Below are 15,087 nucleotides of genomic sequence, written 5' to 3'. Positions count from 1 at the left end.
ATTATCGGTAGGCATATTTAAATAATTATATCAGTCATGGTAGAATGGAGATAAACATACTGTGTTTTCAATGTAGAGCTAGGTCACGCTGTGCGTTTGGGTCCAAATTCAATTTGGCGCGGTTAAGTCAACAGCTAGCTCTACATTGAAAACACGTACAGTGTGTTTATCTTTAATTAAATAAGGATATACACAACCGTAATGACAAGGAATAGAGCCCTATTAGACGACATATCAAGAGTGCACGTTTACATACATTTTTTGAATGATGATCAGATGTCAGGACATTGCCAACATGTTTGACAATATTGTTGAATCAAGTTCACCATATATACTCACCGACAAAAGAAACGCGAATACCATTTATGTTTGTTAATATATGAAGAATTACTCATATTCAAGATATATCAGATGAGTTCGACGCACAAACGAACATCCTGGTATGTTTCGTGAACCGACGCTCATGAACGCAAAACACGTGACGTCATAGATCGATGACTCAAGAAGCACCATTTGTCTCGTGGAAATCACGTGCGACATATGGTGATCAGAATAAAGACACCTTAATGATTGTAAGTTTTGTCATTAAGTGGTACACATTGGAAACATCTCTTCTTTACGTAGGGCGGTCGGGTAGCCTAGTGGTTAAAGCGTTCGCTCGTCACGCCAAAGATCCGGGTTCGATTCCCGGCATGGGTACAATGTGTGAAGCCCATTTCTGGTGTCCCCCGCCGTGATATTGCTGGAATATTGCTAAAAGCGGCGTAAAACCACACTCACTCACTCTTCTTTACGTAGATATTTGTCTATGTTTCTATGGTTCGCGTTTCTATTGGCTGTGAGTATATTTTCGTTCAGATTATTTTTAACAACTTTTATGTACATGAAAAATTGTTCGAAAGTAGTTTTTGTTTATTTTAGTTTTCAAATATCATGAACATTGTACCTATCTTGTTTTGAATAATAGCTTTCTGTAGTCCCGTTGTAATAATTAGTTTAAAGTATATATTATCGTTATGTTTTTCGCTAATACAATACATATATTCTGCATGTTACTCGTATAGGATTATTATACCCCTTACCTACAGTTACATCAAGGAATTCCGTCCGTCATTCATTGTGCGACCTATAACTTGAAGACTACTGTATGTAGATTCTTTACAAACTTGGTGAACTCTTTTCATAGTTAAAGGAGAGGTGCAGTGCTAAGTTTGATTTCAATATTTGGATTTTCTGAAAAGAATACATCATTTCTTCATTTCCTGACTTAGAATGCTTTTACTGAAACATTTGTGCAAACCTATAACTGTAAAACTACCTAATGCATTCTTTTTTTTAAAATTAGAGATCAGTTTCCATGGTAATAGAAGAGGTTACAGTGCAAAGTTTAATTTTGATATGTGTATTTTCTGAACAAGAAATATGATTTTTTTATGTTTTGAACTTGAATAGTTTTTAACTTTAACATTTGTGCAACCTTTTACTTAAAAATTACTTCATGGATTCTTTTCCGATTGGGGGTACAGTTTATATACCAATATGACAGGTGCAGTTCATAGTTTAATTTTGATAAGTAGATTTTCTGAGAAAATATTGATTTTTTCATGTTGCATGTTTGAGACCTGCTCATTTTTTGTTTTGTTTTCTATGTAATGGTAATTTACGTAAATAAAGGCACAGAACAATCAAATTGTGTTGTCAATTGATTAGCACTTTCAAAAATGTAACACTATTCTCAAAATCAAGTCTCACAATTAATTTTTCTAATTACAATACGACGGATGAATATGTTTCTTCCGAGCACGCACCAGTGGAATTCTGGTTGGTTGGTTGTTTAATCAACTCAGCATTTATCCAGCTATATGATATCGGTCTGTAAATAATCGAATCTGGACCAGACAATCCAGTGATTGACATCATGAGCATCAATCTACACATGTTGGCTGGTTGGTTGGTTTGTTGTTTAAAGCCGCACTCAGCAATATTCCAGCTATATGACGGCGGTCTGTAAATCCAGTGATTGACAACATGAGCATCGATACACGCAATTCGGATCGATGACATGCATCAACCAAGTCGGGGAGCCTGACCACCCGATCCCGTCATATAGCTGAATATTGCCTTATGTGGCGTTAAACAACAAACAAACAGCATATGAATTGGAATTTCGACTCAGATTTGCAAAATCCAAAAAGGGAGTTTGGCCAAGAGGTTTGAACTTTAGCTAAAGGTACATCGTTATAGTTAATAACTGTTATTTAGCCAAGGCCCTTCAACTGACTTACCCATCCGAACTAGAAATAAAAGAGACAAACGAAACCACCTCATCTGTTTGATATTTAATATCTATGCATAAAGATTCAGAGTGGCTCTTCACAAGACTGCATGACAAGATTGGTTGGTTTGTCGTTTAATGCCGCACTCAGCAATATTCCAGCTATATGACGGCGGTCTGAAAATAATCGAGTCTGGACCAGACAATCCAGTGATTGACATCATGAGCATCAATCCACGCAATTGGGATTGATGACGTGCATCAACAAAGTCACCGAGCCTGACCACCCGATCACGTTAGTTGCCTTTCACGGCAATCATGGGTTGCTGAAGACTGACAAGAGGAATGGCTTCAACTTTCCAAATGTCAACTGCCCCTTTGCGTTCAACAATATGCTCCAGCCTTTGATGTCCACATTGCATAAATGTTGAGATACAATCAAGCATGCTCTTTCCACGAAGATATCAAAGAAACTTTTGCTCAAAAGTTGTTTGATCAAGGTTAAAACACATGCAATCCCTCAACAAAGTTTTCAAAACGTTTAAGGTATACATGTGGGGGACGCATGAGTATAAACACAAATGATGTCCAATATAATTCCATCAGCAACCAATGCTTGCAGTAAAAGGCGACTATGCATGTCGTATGAGACGACTAACGGGATCGGGTGGTCAGGCTCGCTGACTTGGTTGATGCATGTCATCGATCCGAATTTCGTGGATCGATGCTCATGTTGTCAATCACTGGATTTACAGATCGCCGTCATAAAGCTGGAATATTGCTGAGTGCGCCTTTAACCAAAAAAACAAACAAACGAAATTGTGATTTCAAACAGCTCTCTTCTTGTTTTTATTCCAGACACCTCTTACAAATGTGTAACTAATTCTTCCGGTTTCGAGGTTTCCTCGCCTATCGGGTCAAAACATCGATCGATGGCGCCACCTTTCACGTCACCTGCTTCTACGTCTGCGGGCGACTCAACGACGTAGTGATCGGACTGGATCTTCTCCGGTAACTCGTCAGGTTCTTCAAGATCCTGTTTCCTGTACTTCTGAAGATGAAATATAAGGGTTAACGTTGATAACCTATGTGAATGTTGCTGTACAATGGAAAGAGTACAGAGAGACAAGTCGTTTGTGCAAAGTAGCAAAGTCCCTCATAAGATCCACCCTGACTTATCTTGGTTGGTTGGTTGGTTTGTTGTCCCGTTCGTCCCCTTTTACGGCCAGCATGGGTTGCTGAAGACCTATTCTACCCCGGATCGTCGCTGATTTATGTCTCCAGGTTTAACCAAAGTGGTAAACGTCATTCAGAGTGCATCCCTCCAACAATATGCCTACTTAACTACTACGCAAGGTGGCATTATATCTCAATAACTGTAAACACGTACGTCCAGAATGGTATTCTTAGCAAACAGACCCGTGAACATCAAGGGTAAAAAAGGTCTTCAGCAACCCATGCTTGCCGTAAAAGGCGACTATGCGTGTCGTAAGAGGCGTCTAACGGGATAGTTGGGTCAGGCTCGCTGACTTGGTTGATGCATGTCATCGTATCCCAATTGAGTGTGGATCGGCGCTGATGATGTCAATCACTGGATTTTCTGGTCCAGATTTGATTATTTACAGACCGCCGTCATATAGCTTGAGTATTGCCGAGTGCGGCGTTAAACAACAATTAAACGAACGAAACGAAACACAACCAAAGCTGCTGTTTCTGCAGCCTGTGTTCAACATGTGACTTGCGGTTGAAGTTGAAGGATGTCGCCGTCAGACAAGACAATGCACTTGTGCATTGTACTCGTGCATGCAAATGTGCATCAGAAGACCAGTGTCTCAACCCTAACAATGCTGATAGAAGTGAAAGTGATGTGGAATAGACACGGAATGTTGTCACTGACTTCCTGGTAAATTTCTGTGAAAAAGGCCTGAGGCCATAAACATGTGTACATTTGATGAGATTACGTTACATGTATGCTGTGACCTACCCCTTTATGTTTGACCCCGCATCTGAGAGGTCTGAGTATCATCTCTGGCATACAAGGGAAGAGGCGGTCAAACAGAGGGCAGACAAGACGAGGGTCAATACTCTCTGGCCGTTGCAAACCTTAAACATGACAAAAAAAAGACAAAAGGTTTGATGAATTATATTTACCAAAATGACTTATTAAAATGATTTGTTGGGAAAACATTGAGAGCTATAAGATAGGTGTGGTTACTTTCTGCATACTTATTCATTAATAAAGTTTGTCAATGCATTTGTGACAAAAAAAATTAAAAAGTTGATGAATTCTATTTACCAAAATGACTTACTAAAATGATGCATTCATTTTGGCTTATTTCTTAAAATCTGGCATCTAATATCATTTTAGTTATGTTTTCAATATATTAATGACAGCAAATATCGACATGTTTAGCATATATGATAACTGGTTAATAATAGATTCAGTAGCTGACCAGTGATGAGGCTAACGAACAATCCCACGATGACGAGCACTGCCATCGCCGTCGGCGTGTAGTAGAGATAGGATAGCTTGTACATACACTACTGCCTAAAAGTTCATTCCCCTAACACGCGTTGAGAACGCGTGTAACACGCATGTGACACGGGTGCTCAACGGGTTGCACACGGGGTGAGCACCCGTTGCACACGGGTGTGCAACGGGTGTGCATCGCGTGTGCAACCCGTTGCACACGCGTGTGCCACGCGTGTAACACGGGACTGGGTTCCAGTTGAAGTTGACAAAATTATCAAATGAATAGTGAGATAAAACAAAACAGTGAGATGTGAAATTTGAGTTAATGAGCGGCCATTGAGCTGTGCTCGCCAGACCGTAAATACAAGGTCGGCCCGTCTTAATTAGTGTTCGGTTACTGGACTTTTATGGCATGAACCATTCCACTAGGGTTCCGTCTAGCCATTGTGGCTAGCCGACAGTAGAACAGTAGTGAATTTAGATGCGAGTTTATTGCTAGGGGAACCCCCGTGTTGACACGATTGTCGCGGGTTGGTAAATGTTCGCCATTAATAAAATGATTGTTTGTGGATTGCGAACATATTCATTTGCCCACACGAGTCATTCCATTTGATTGCAAATATAACGTTTTTCGTTCGCCAAATTTATGCTTTAGACAGTACAATTATGATATAGCCGTCACCACTACTAATGTCTCATTATTTCACGTAGGAATATGTCCCATTTCCCCACACCCCACTTTCTGTTTTGTATTTTGAAAGAATAAATAAAAGAAGGTTTTGTGTGGGACACTTTTATACTAATTATAAGAGGATGTTGTAAATGAATATGAACAGCCATGCTGTCTGACTGTTGATAGAATTTGAGATCTTCACAATCACCGGGTGTGACCATGTAGACAGAATCTCGTTAGGGTTTGTGATTTTTACATTTGCCCAATGACCATAGTGAGTATTGCTGGGGATACCAAACGTAACAGTTTATTATTAGAGGTTGTGAGTACCTGTACCGCGTAGATAGGATATATTTAGGATTTTAATCCTTCTTTGAGAGGCATTTAGAAGTTGGAGTACTACGTTAGGATAAGATTGATGGGTGACTTTAATCCTTTCTTTCTCTGTGGGTAATCCTTTCACGTTGATTGGAGGAAGTCACTCAACCACGTCATGACAGGTCGTCAGTTTACTCACTAACTACTGTGAGCGTTTTTGGCATAACATCTTTTCTTGTATAAACATAGAAACGATGCTCACTCACTATTAATCTTCTGCAGTTTGCTGGCAAAGTGGGGATAAACCTCAGTGTCAAAGACGATCAAATTTAGTTCGAATCCTTGTTTATATGTGACATCTCCCAAATGGGGACATGTTCATAAATTTGGCAAGTAATGATGAATTTTAATATTAATATCATTATAGTTTATGAAATTTAATAAAACTTTAATAAAATTGTGCTTCACTCTCAAGAAAAATATATTGCCTGTTAGTAAATTTATATGTCACGTTTCATCGGCATTTTTCAGTGATATTGGGACTACATGAAACATGGCTGGTTTTACATTTCTGATACAGGTGCTTGACTGACTGAGTAGTTCATGATCCATTAGATATGTTTAAATCAGTCAAGTTTGCAACAGTAGATGAATACGTTGATACATTTGGACCGCAGTTACCGATTAACAACTTAACACATAGAGACAGGGAGGAGATATATAACCAAACCTATGGTCATGTTGAGACAGTTGACAGTTAGAACGTTGGATTAAATGACAGTAACTAATTTGAACATTCCCCAGTAATATCATAAAATACATCATAACTCATAACAGTCCGAGAAACAGCTTCCAGCCATATACTAGTATTGAAGGGACAATCGCTTTTGACAGTTTAAAAATAAACTCACCTTAAGGTGCTTGGCAAGTCAAAACTGATCTCCCTGAATATGTTTTTTTTGGTTTGACAGCAACTATGCTTGTGGATTTCAGAGATAGACATGATTTGTTAGCTAGATGTTATTACAATAAGCGAAAATGTCTTAAAAGTCCACAGTTTGTTTAATAGTACAAAAAGTATGTTATAGATCTATCAACGTTTTCTTTTATTGAACATAATATTTGCACTATATTGCTGTTAGCCGTAAATGATCTAGCCTCTCCATGTACGTAACTTACATATATTTATGTATGACCAGAACAGCAAATAAAGTTCTGGTAGATAGGTACCTCGGAGATTTAACGTTCGCTTTCCGACTTAAGCCCATCTCGCACACGGGGAAGCACTTATACTATTAGGGTAAAAAAGCGTAATGATTAAATAAAGAAGTGCACCCCCCCAAAAAAATATAAGTTTACAGCCTATTCTAATAAAGTTAAAGGGGTTGGGGTTTGGCTAGGTGGGAGTGGGAGATAAAAGAATATTCAATAATATGGAAAAGTTTGGGCCTGGCGGGGGGGGGGGGGGGGGGGGGGGGGCAAGCGTGGGAAGGCACGGCGTCGGTTGGCGAGCATGTGTGGCTAGAAGTCTAGCGGACGGTATCCTTCTAGTAGTCTCTTGGTCAGCCTCTCATCCCGGTATTGGCGACGAAGTGGTTTGAGGTCGGTACGCCACTACTCTGGAAGAAGTGGTACAAGTCTGTGTAGTTTGTGATGTCGTACTCGATGTCCTGTCCCCTCGTCTTGTGCACCATGACGAAAGGGCATAGAGATGTTCCTTTGGGGTGTTGATCTGGTCAACCTTGAGATCCGGGTGGGCCTTGTAGTGGTTGATCGGAATGTCTGACTTTTCCACTGGTAATTAAAGTTCTTTGGTATGACCTCTTTTATCCCTGCTGAAGTTATCCTAATGTTCAATTTCAGTCTGCCTCACCAAGCGTAAGAAAGCATTGTACATGTTCTGATAAACGACAGTGATGCAATTAAACAAATGAATATTTGCTGTGGGCAAATATCTATTTTCTATATATATATTTGTGGATATGAAGCATTCTAGTTAATTGTGCATACACTGGGCAGACAGAATTGTGTTTATTTCCAGGCCATCCTGATCGTCGTTTACTACTATAAGGTGTATATTTTGAGGCAAGATCACAGGCGCCGCACAGCATTTATTAGATAACAGACGGGGTCGTCCGTTTCGCTTTAAACAACCACCCCACCCTGTCTGTAGGAGTTATATAATAGGTGCGCAAATAACTGTGTCAAGTCCACTGCCGGGCTGATGCGGTGTCAGTGTCAGCGATGAACATGAATGCTCAAATTATAGACCTGTAGCACTCACAAGTTGCTCAGCCAAAATATTTGAAAATTGTATATTCAATTCTTCGATAACAGCAAATATAACTTTAGAAATAGATTTAACATACAAACAATCAAATGTAGAACACAGACCTATGCTTAATAATAATTTCTTCTGGATATGATCAACCTGCGGAACCCTCTATCCGATGAAGTAACTAATGCTCGCTCATTAAAAGAAATCAAATCATTAATTAATCGTTCTGATACAATTACTAATAATTTTGACTTCAAATATTTTCATAGATCATGCCAAATTGTCCACTGTCGCCTTAGGCTCGGATGCAGTGACTTAAACGCTGATAAGTTTAGACGACATGTATCAGACATACCAGACTGCACTTGTGGATATCACCTTGAAGATGAAATTCACTTTTTCTATAACTGTCAAAAAATACGATAATATCAGAAACACTGTGTATTTCTACACACATGGGTATGGTCTAAAAATGATATTACGTGGCAGTAGTTAAGCAGTTCTACAAACATGGCTCTTCTTAAATCAGTTCACGACATCATTGTCAAAAACAAAAGGTTTGAGTAGCTTAATTTTATGCATGTAGTAAAGGAAAACTGCATTACCTTATTTCACAGACACCACTTGCTTCAGTGTATTGGCTTCGTGTATTTCATTTGTGCATTTTGTATGTTTATGTTCACCACTCTCTTATATATATCCAGCTGTTGTTAAGTTGTTACCTGGAGAGGTATTACATAAGCAAGTTTTGCTTGTTTACCGATCCAGATTTCTTTTGAAATAAAAATACGTTTAAGCCAACACAGCTAACCCTAAAACACATGATTGTAAACTATTCAAAAAGGGGCACTAATCTCTGGCTTCTTTTCGGGTGTCGGACTCAAACTCAAACTCATTTATTCTTAGAATAACATGACATACAATTATCTACAATTTACAATGTACAATTTAACAAAAATAATAAAAATAGGATACGTGGATTCTAATACAATTTACCAATTGTATTGTACACATTGTTAAGGAATTTAGATAGGCCTTTTAGATTTCTTACACTGTTAGTGGTCATAATTTTCTTAAATGTTTGGAAACTTAAGATATTGCTTATTTAAGAGTTCATATCACCGTTGGTAAATAGCTTCACATTTGAATAAATAATGCAATTCATCTCCCACAGCGATAGATTCACAGAGTGGACACTGGCTGTCTTCCCTGTGAATGTTCAGCCATCGACCTGTTTCAACTGGTAATCCTTGGTTAGAAAGTTCTGACTTTAATTTTGAGAGCAGTAGATATTTCGCAAATGAAGGTTGATTCTTCAGGTAATACGACCTTTGGATTTCCGCTTGGGCTTTCTAGCTGCCGTGAGTCAATTTGCTCGTTAACGCAACCGTGCGTGACAAGAGACTGGGCTACCAGTCTGCAAGGACAGCTAAATAAGCTTACGTATATTTGAAAACTGATTGGTTACCCGTGATCTATGAAGATTTCAACAAAGGGCGCATGATAATTAATTTCTTCAGCCTAAACAAACAGACAAATAACGGCGAAAGCTCATCGGATGTCGTTATTTGGAAATACCCCTGATGGTTACAGTTTAATAATAAAAAAGTATCCCTGAGTGAAAGCATTTGCGGATTTCGGATTGCGTGGATGATACAATTACTACTCCCTTGTTGTCATCCACATTTTCTGGTATAACCCTACACTTGTGTATTTGTCGTAATTCACTTGCTGCTCAGTTAATGAATTTATAACATGTATACTTAGTTGTAGCACCACTCAGATTACCTGATAAAGGTTCAAATTTGGTCTTTCTTGTACCTGGGGTAATTATTCAATCTAAATCCAGGTTTGAAGTGAGGTGGAATGTGAGTTATGTGATATGCACGTGGCGGCCCAGCAAGAGATGTATGGTCAGTGGCTTTACTTTTTTTGTAAATCAACGGATCATTCCCAGACATCAAAGGATCAACAGGAAATACGTTGATTGATTAATTACTGTTATCTTGCACAGTGGATATGTCAAAAGTAAGTGTTTACATGTGAAGGTAGGTTTACTAAACCTAGGCAATACACTCATATCATGGCGGGAAGTACAGATGTAAAAACAACATACTTTGTTCAAAGGGTAACCGATAATACACTGACTGGTTGTTCATTGTTATCTAACTCAATGTATGTTTTTAAGAACCGAGGACATTATAAAAATAGTTGTCACGTTGGCTTTCTCAGCTAACTTGGCACCTATGTGAAACAATTGAAACAAACTAAGTGATCAGTTAAGAAACGAACACGGGTTATAATATTCGATACATTTAAACATTTGGAACGTTTAAAAACGATATATTTAAATATTTTAATATATTTCATATATATTCCAAATATTGTTTCCAAATAATTATTATTAAAGTATTTGATTCTCACATAGACATTTGACATCGAATAAGTATTTTTGTACAGCTGCAGACGCACTGGATATTGTTCCTTTATGTTGATATTCCCGGATACATTATAACTTTGGTAGGTGGTAATAATTATATTTGCATTTTGTTTTCTTTCATTCGCTGCAGCTTTGAACAGAATCATTCTTGTTCCTTTCCGTTTGGTTGGGAAGTTTTTCGATGCGCGATAGACGTTGTTTTCACAAGTATTTTCTTTTGTAAGCGTGTATATGTTACAGTCAATGTGTAAAATATGATTCACTCAGGCAATTTATTAAAAATCTAAATATTTCAGTCATTTTACAAATTGACTGAATAATCCATTCATTTATTTAACCGACTGACTAAAAATGATAAAGACGATCAAAAGAGCTTAAACACATCACAATATATTAATTATGCTAAGAAAAGAAGCCAAACAATACAGAACTGTACTTGGTGATGATATTAAACAGAAACAAATATTTGGAATTCGTTATCATATTATAAAGATGGACATATTTTTCAGTTAATTTGTAAAATAAACTGAATATTTAGGCGTTTAATAAATTTCCATAGTGAAATATGTTTACATTTTGAATGTAAACATATACACAGGGTAAAATAAGCAATATTCAGATGAAATATTTACTTTGTGTTGCAAGTCAAAATAGTGTACACAAAGATCGCACAATTACCAAGCAAGTGACCTACCAAAACTGCATCACCATTACCGATGCTCCCCACAAATATACCTACATTTCCAAAACTGTATTTTATTTTTGTTGATCAATGTGACCATACGTCCTTCTACTTTCAATAAAAATGCGCTTACGAATGGCGAGCACAGGTCGCGAACAAGTCTAGATTTCTGCTATATCATCCGGGTACTCACTGGGAAAATACAGTAATGCACAGGTAACAACTACTCCCGCGGAATTGCTTTAGATCAGTGCTCCTTTGTACGTTGAAAAACTATATATTGTGAATGCCAAAATGATGTATCAAGGATCAAGTAGAAGATACATTGACCGTAGCGCTGGGAGTTTATTCAACAGACACGTGAAAATAACACTGCTGTATCGTACTATTTATTTTAGATGACGCAGTCAAAGCTCACTTCTCCTGACGGCCATTATCGAACGGCCAGCTAAAACACAACCCCGCGCTTACGTCTACAGGTCTCTTCCTGTAGTACGGTAATTAGTATTCTCTCCCTCAAGTGTATCCTCAATGATATAACCCACCCTCATTAATTACATGCTGCTCTTTTCCAGCCTCACGGCTATGGAGCTGAGATAAAGAGTCCAAGTCATCATAAAGTAATTAGGGTCCAATAAAAACAATGCGCCGCCAAACCTCATACATATTATCACTGAAAGTCGTACTACAGACGGTTAATGTCAAATCACAATAAAAGCATTTCAATTGCAATAACATGTTCCAGGACCATGTATTCTTTTAACACCATCGGATTTAGAAGCAATGGTCGTATAAAACAAAACACATCTATTTGATCACAAAAGTATTCATGTTATTCCCACAAAATCACACAAAGAAAGGAGACATTAGCAAATACATGTGTATTATCATTTTTCGTCAGGATAACAAAATTTTCTCTCCTTGTTACCACCTCCAGGTTCAGCTTAAGACGGGTCCTCCTTTGGTCAAAAGTTTGTTCCCCCTCTAATGAGTGTGTCACGCGTTGCACACGAGTGGCGGACGGGGTGCACACCCGTGTGCAACGCGTTGCACACGGGTATCACACGCGTGACCAACCCGATGCACACTGGTTGCGTAACGCGTTGCCCATGCGTGTAAGGGGAATGAACTTCTAGGCAGTAGTGTAGGTATGAACGGGTCGCTGAAATGTAGGAGTACATGTACATCGGTATGAAGACAGATCGCTTGAAAGTAGAAATACATAGGCATTAACGGATTGCTGGAAAATAGGAATACATCGGTATAAACGATCACAGACAAATAGGAACATATCAGTAAGATCGAATCTCTGGTAAGTATTCATCGGAATATATGTAGGAATATATGTACGTCAGTGTGAACGGATCGCTTGTGTGTAGGAATATATGTACGTCAGTGTGAACGGATCGCTTGTGTGTAGGAATATATGTACGTCAGTGTGAATGGATCGCAGGAACATAGAAACATACCGGAATGAACGGATCACTGGACAGTAGGAATTTGTAAACGAAACGCAACAGAAAATTTATGTTTTTGACAACTTCGATCATATTGATGTTTGAAAATTAAAGTCGGGTGGGGTGTGAGCACAAAGGTTTTATAGAGTGGTTGGTTTGGTTGGTTGGTTGTTTTACGCCGCACTCAGCAATATTCCAGCTATATGACTGCGGTCTGTAAATAATCGAGTCTGGACCTGACAATCGAGTGATTGACATCATGAGCATCGATCTACGCAATTGGGATCGATGACATGCATCAACCAAGTCACCGAGCCTGAGCACCCGAACCCGTGAGTCGCCTTTTACGACAAGCATATTGAGTGAGGGATTGAGAGTGAATTGCAGTCACTTACGTTAGGTACGGTTTTGCGCCACATTAAGCAATATCCCAACCTTATCACAGCGGGAGACACTAAGACAGGGGTTCGCATACTACAATCATGCGATGTGCGGAAACAATCATCGCTCTCCAAGGGGATAAGAGAACGATTGAACCACAAGGCCACCCCAACACTCAACTGAGTTGGGGTAGGCGGTAAAAGCATTGATCTGATACAAACTACACACAATGAATGAATTGCTTATTATAGCGTCACACTGATGTATACATCTAGAAGTACACGTGGCCATCCTGGGCCGGTACGGGTGTAAGTGTACCTTTCTCTTTTCTGCCCATGCTTGCAATAAAAGGCGACTAAGCTTGTCGTAGGAGGCGACTAACGAAATCGGGTGGTCGCGCTCCCTGACTTGGTTGATGCATGTAATCGATCCCAAGGGGGCACGGGTGGCCCAGTCGTCTAAGGCGCCGCGATTCGCTGTGCAGAGTTGCGTCCCTTGGGCACGCCAGAAACCTATGATTGTGGGTTCGAATCCCGGTTCTCCCCGATTATGTTTCTAGGTTTGTCAGCACCATACCCGTGCTCGTGGGTTTCACCAAAGTGGTAAACGTCTGAAACCTGCATCACTTCGGGCTTTCCTCCCACATTAAGCTGACACGCCGTGATATAACTGTAATACTGTTAAAACCCAGCTCACTCACTCAATTGCGTGGATCGATGCTCATGATGTCCAGCACTGGATTGTCTGGTCCACTCGATTATTCACAGACCGTCGTCTTATAAACTTGAGTATTGCTGAGTGCGGCGTTAAAATATATACAAATAGTTTGCATGTGAGTGAGCAAGTTTGGGTGTTGGGGTGAATGAATAAATGTACTTCGTAGCACCGTTTTGGACAGTATACCAGGTATATATGTGGACCACTATTTCACGGGCAAATGACCATCGAGTCCGGGTACACCTGAACGAATTGGGAGCCTCAGACCACCCGATTCCTACATGACAATCAGAGAAAGATATGTTAATGATTAAACCGATTCTCTTTGTATACCTTGACGCTGCAACCGTTGTCATCACGGTGGAGCCTGTAAAAGATGTGGTTGTAGTCCCTAGTGTTGTGGTGGAAGTCATCGCTGTCGTTGTGACGGACCAGTTGCAGCCAGCAGTGAAGACAGGGGAAGAATTGTCAGTGGAAACCTCGGCGAATGCACCGAATCCGACCCAGCACATGAAGACCAGGGATGTCAGAGCACCAACAAACGCTCCCTGAAAAGTGCGACATATAGCTATAACTGTCCTCTTTTTAATTTGCACAAGCGTTTTTACATGAATACGTACATTTGATACTTTATATATTATATTTTGAACCCATGAAGATATGAAGATCCGGGTTAGAATAGGTCTTCAGCAACCTATGCTTGTCGTAAAAGGCGACTATGCTTGTTTGAAGAAGTGACCAGCGGGATCGGGTGGTCAGACTCACTGACTTGGTTGATGCATGCCATCGTATCCTAATTGCGTGGATCGATGCTCATGATGTCAATCACTGGATAGTCTGGTCCAGTCTCGATTAGTTACAGACCACCCTCATATAGCTGGACTAGGGCACGCGTATAAAAAATCGTTTGGCGTTGATGTTTTTAATTTGAAAGGCCCCATTTGAACAGATAACGTTTCCCCAAAACATCCGATCTATAATATGTTAAGGACAAGTCATCCATATTATGTCATCCTGTGGAAATACTTACCCATGCGTTTGCCCAGGGGAAGAACATGCCCAGAACAAACAACCCAAACAACGGTCCATTGAGGATGCTGTAGATAGTGTAGGAGGTCTGGAATATGGACAAGTATATGATTTTAGGTAGCTGTTGGATTTTTGTATTTAATGACATTTAACGATAGTTTCGTTACTACCTGAAATCTGTTTCAAAATTATTTGGACCCGAGTGAGTAATAATTGCCTCACGCCCCATAAAAAAATCTTGCAGCCATTTGCGACAGTCTAATAACACAGCCAAACAGCTTTAAAGTAGATAACGCTTCATATTATACGTAAAATATTTTTACTGTGTCCTACTCTGTACTATATAGTTAATAATTCAGTTTGA

At 39.4% G+C, this 15,087-nt stretch overlaps 1 protein-coding gene across 1 annotated transcript in view; it reads right to left on the bottom strand.

Annotated features, from left to right (window-relative positions):
• Positions 1-3,140: 3,140 nt before the first annotated feature.
• LOC139469921 (sodium-coupled monocarboxylate transporter 1-like) overlaps positions 3,141-15,087 on the bottom strand; it is a 30,678-nt gene continuing 18,731 nt past the window's right edge. Inside the window, exons 11-16 of the mRNA XM_071252279.1 lie at positions 14,725-14,811; positions 14,028-14,242; positions 12,609-12,624; positions 4,729-4,816; positions 4,260-4,378; positions 3,141-3,326 (exon numbers count right to left, since the gene is read on the bottom strand). Of these exons, the coding sequence (XP_071108380.1) occupies positions 3,141-3,326; positions 4,260-4,378; positions 4,729-4,816; positions 12,609-12,624; positions 14,028-14,242; positions 14,725-14,811 (711 nt within the window). The remainder of the gene's footprint in view (positions 3,327-4,259; positions 4,379-4,728; positions 4,817-12,608; positions 12,625-14,027; positions 14,243-14,724; positions 14,812-15,087) is intronic.

This window comes from Haliotis cracherodii, unplaced genomic scaffold (assembly GCF_022045235.1).
Source record: "Haliotis cracherodii isolate W230 unplaced genomic scaffold, xgHalCrac1.p SCAF_2, whole genome shotgun sequence".
Classification (NCBI taxonomy): Eukaryota; Metazoa; Mollusca; class Gastropoda; order Lepetellida; family Haliotidae; genus Haliotis; species Haliotis cracherodii.
This window is presented reverse-complemented; position numbering and strand designations above follow the sequence as displayed.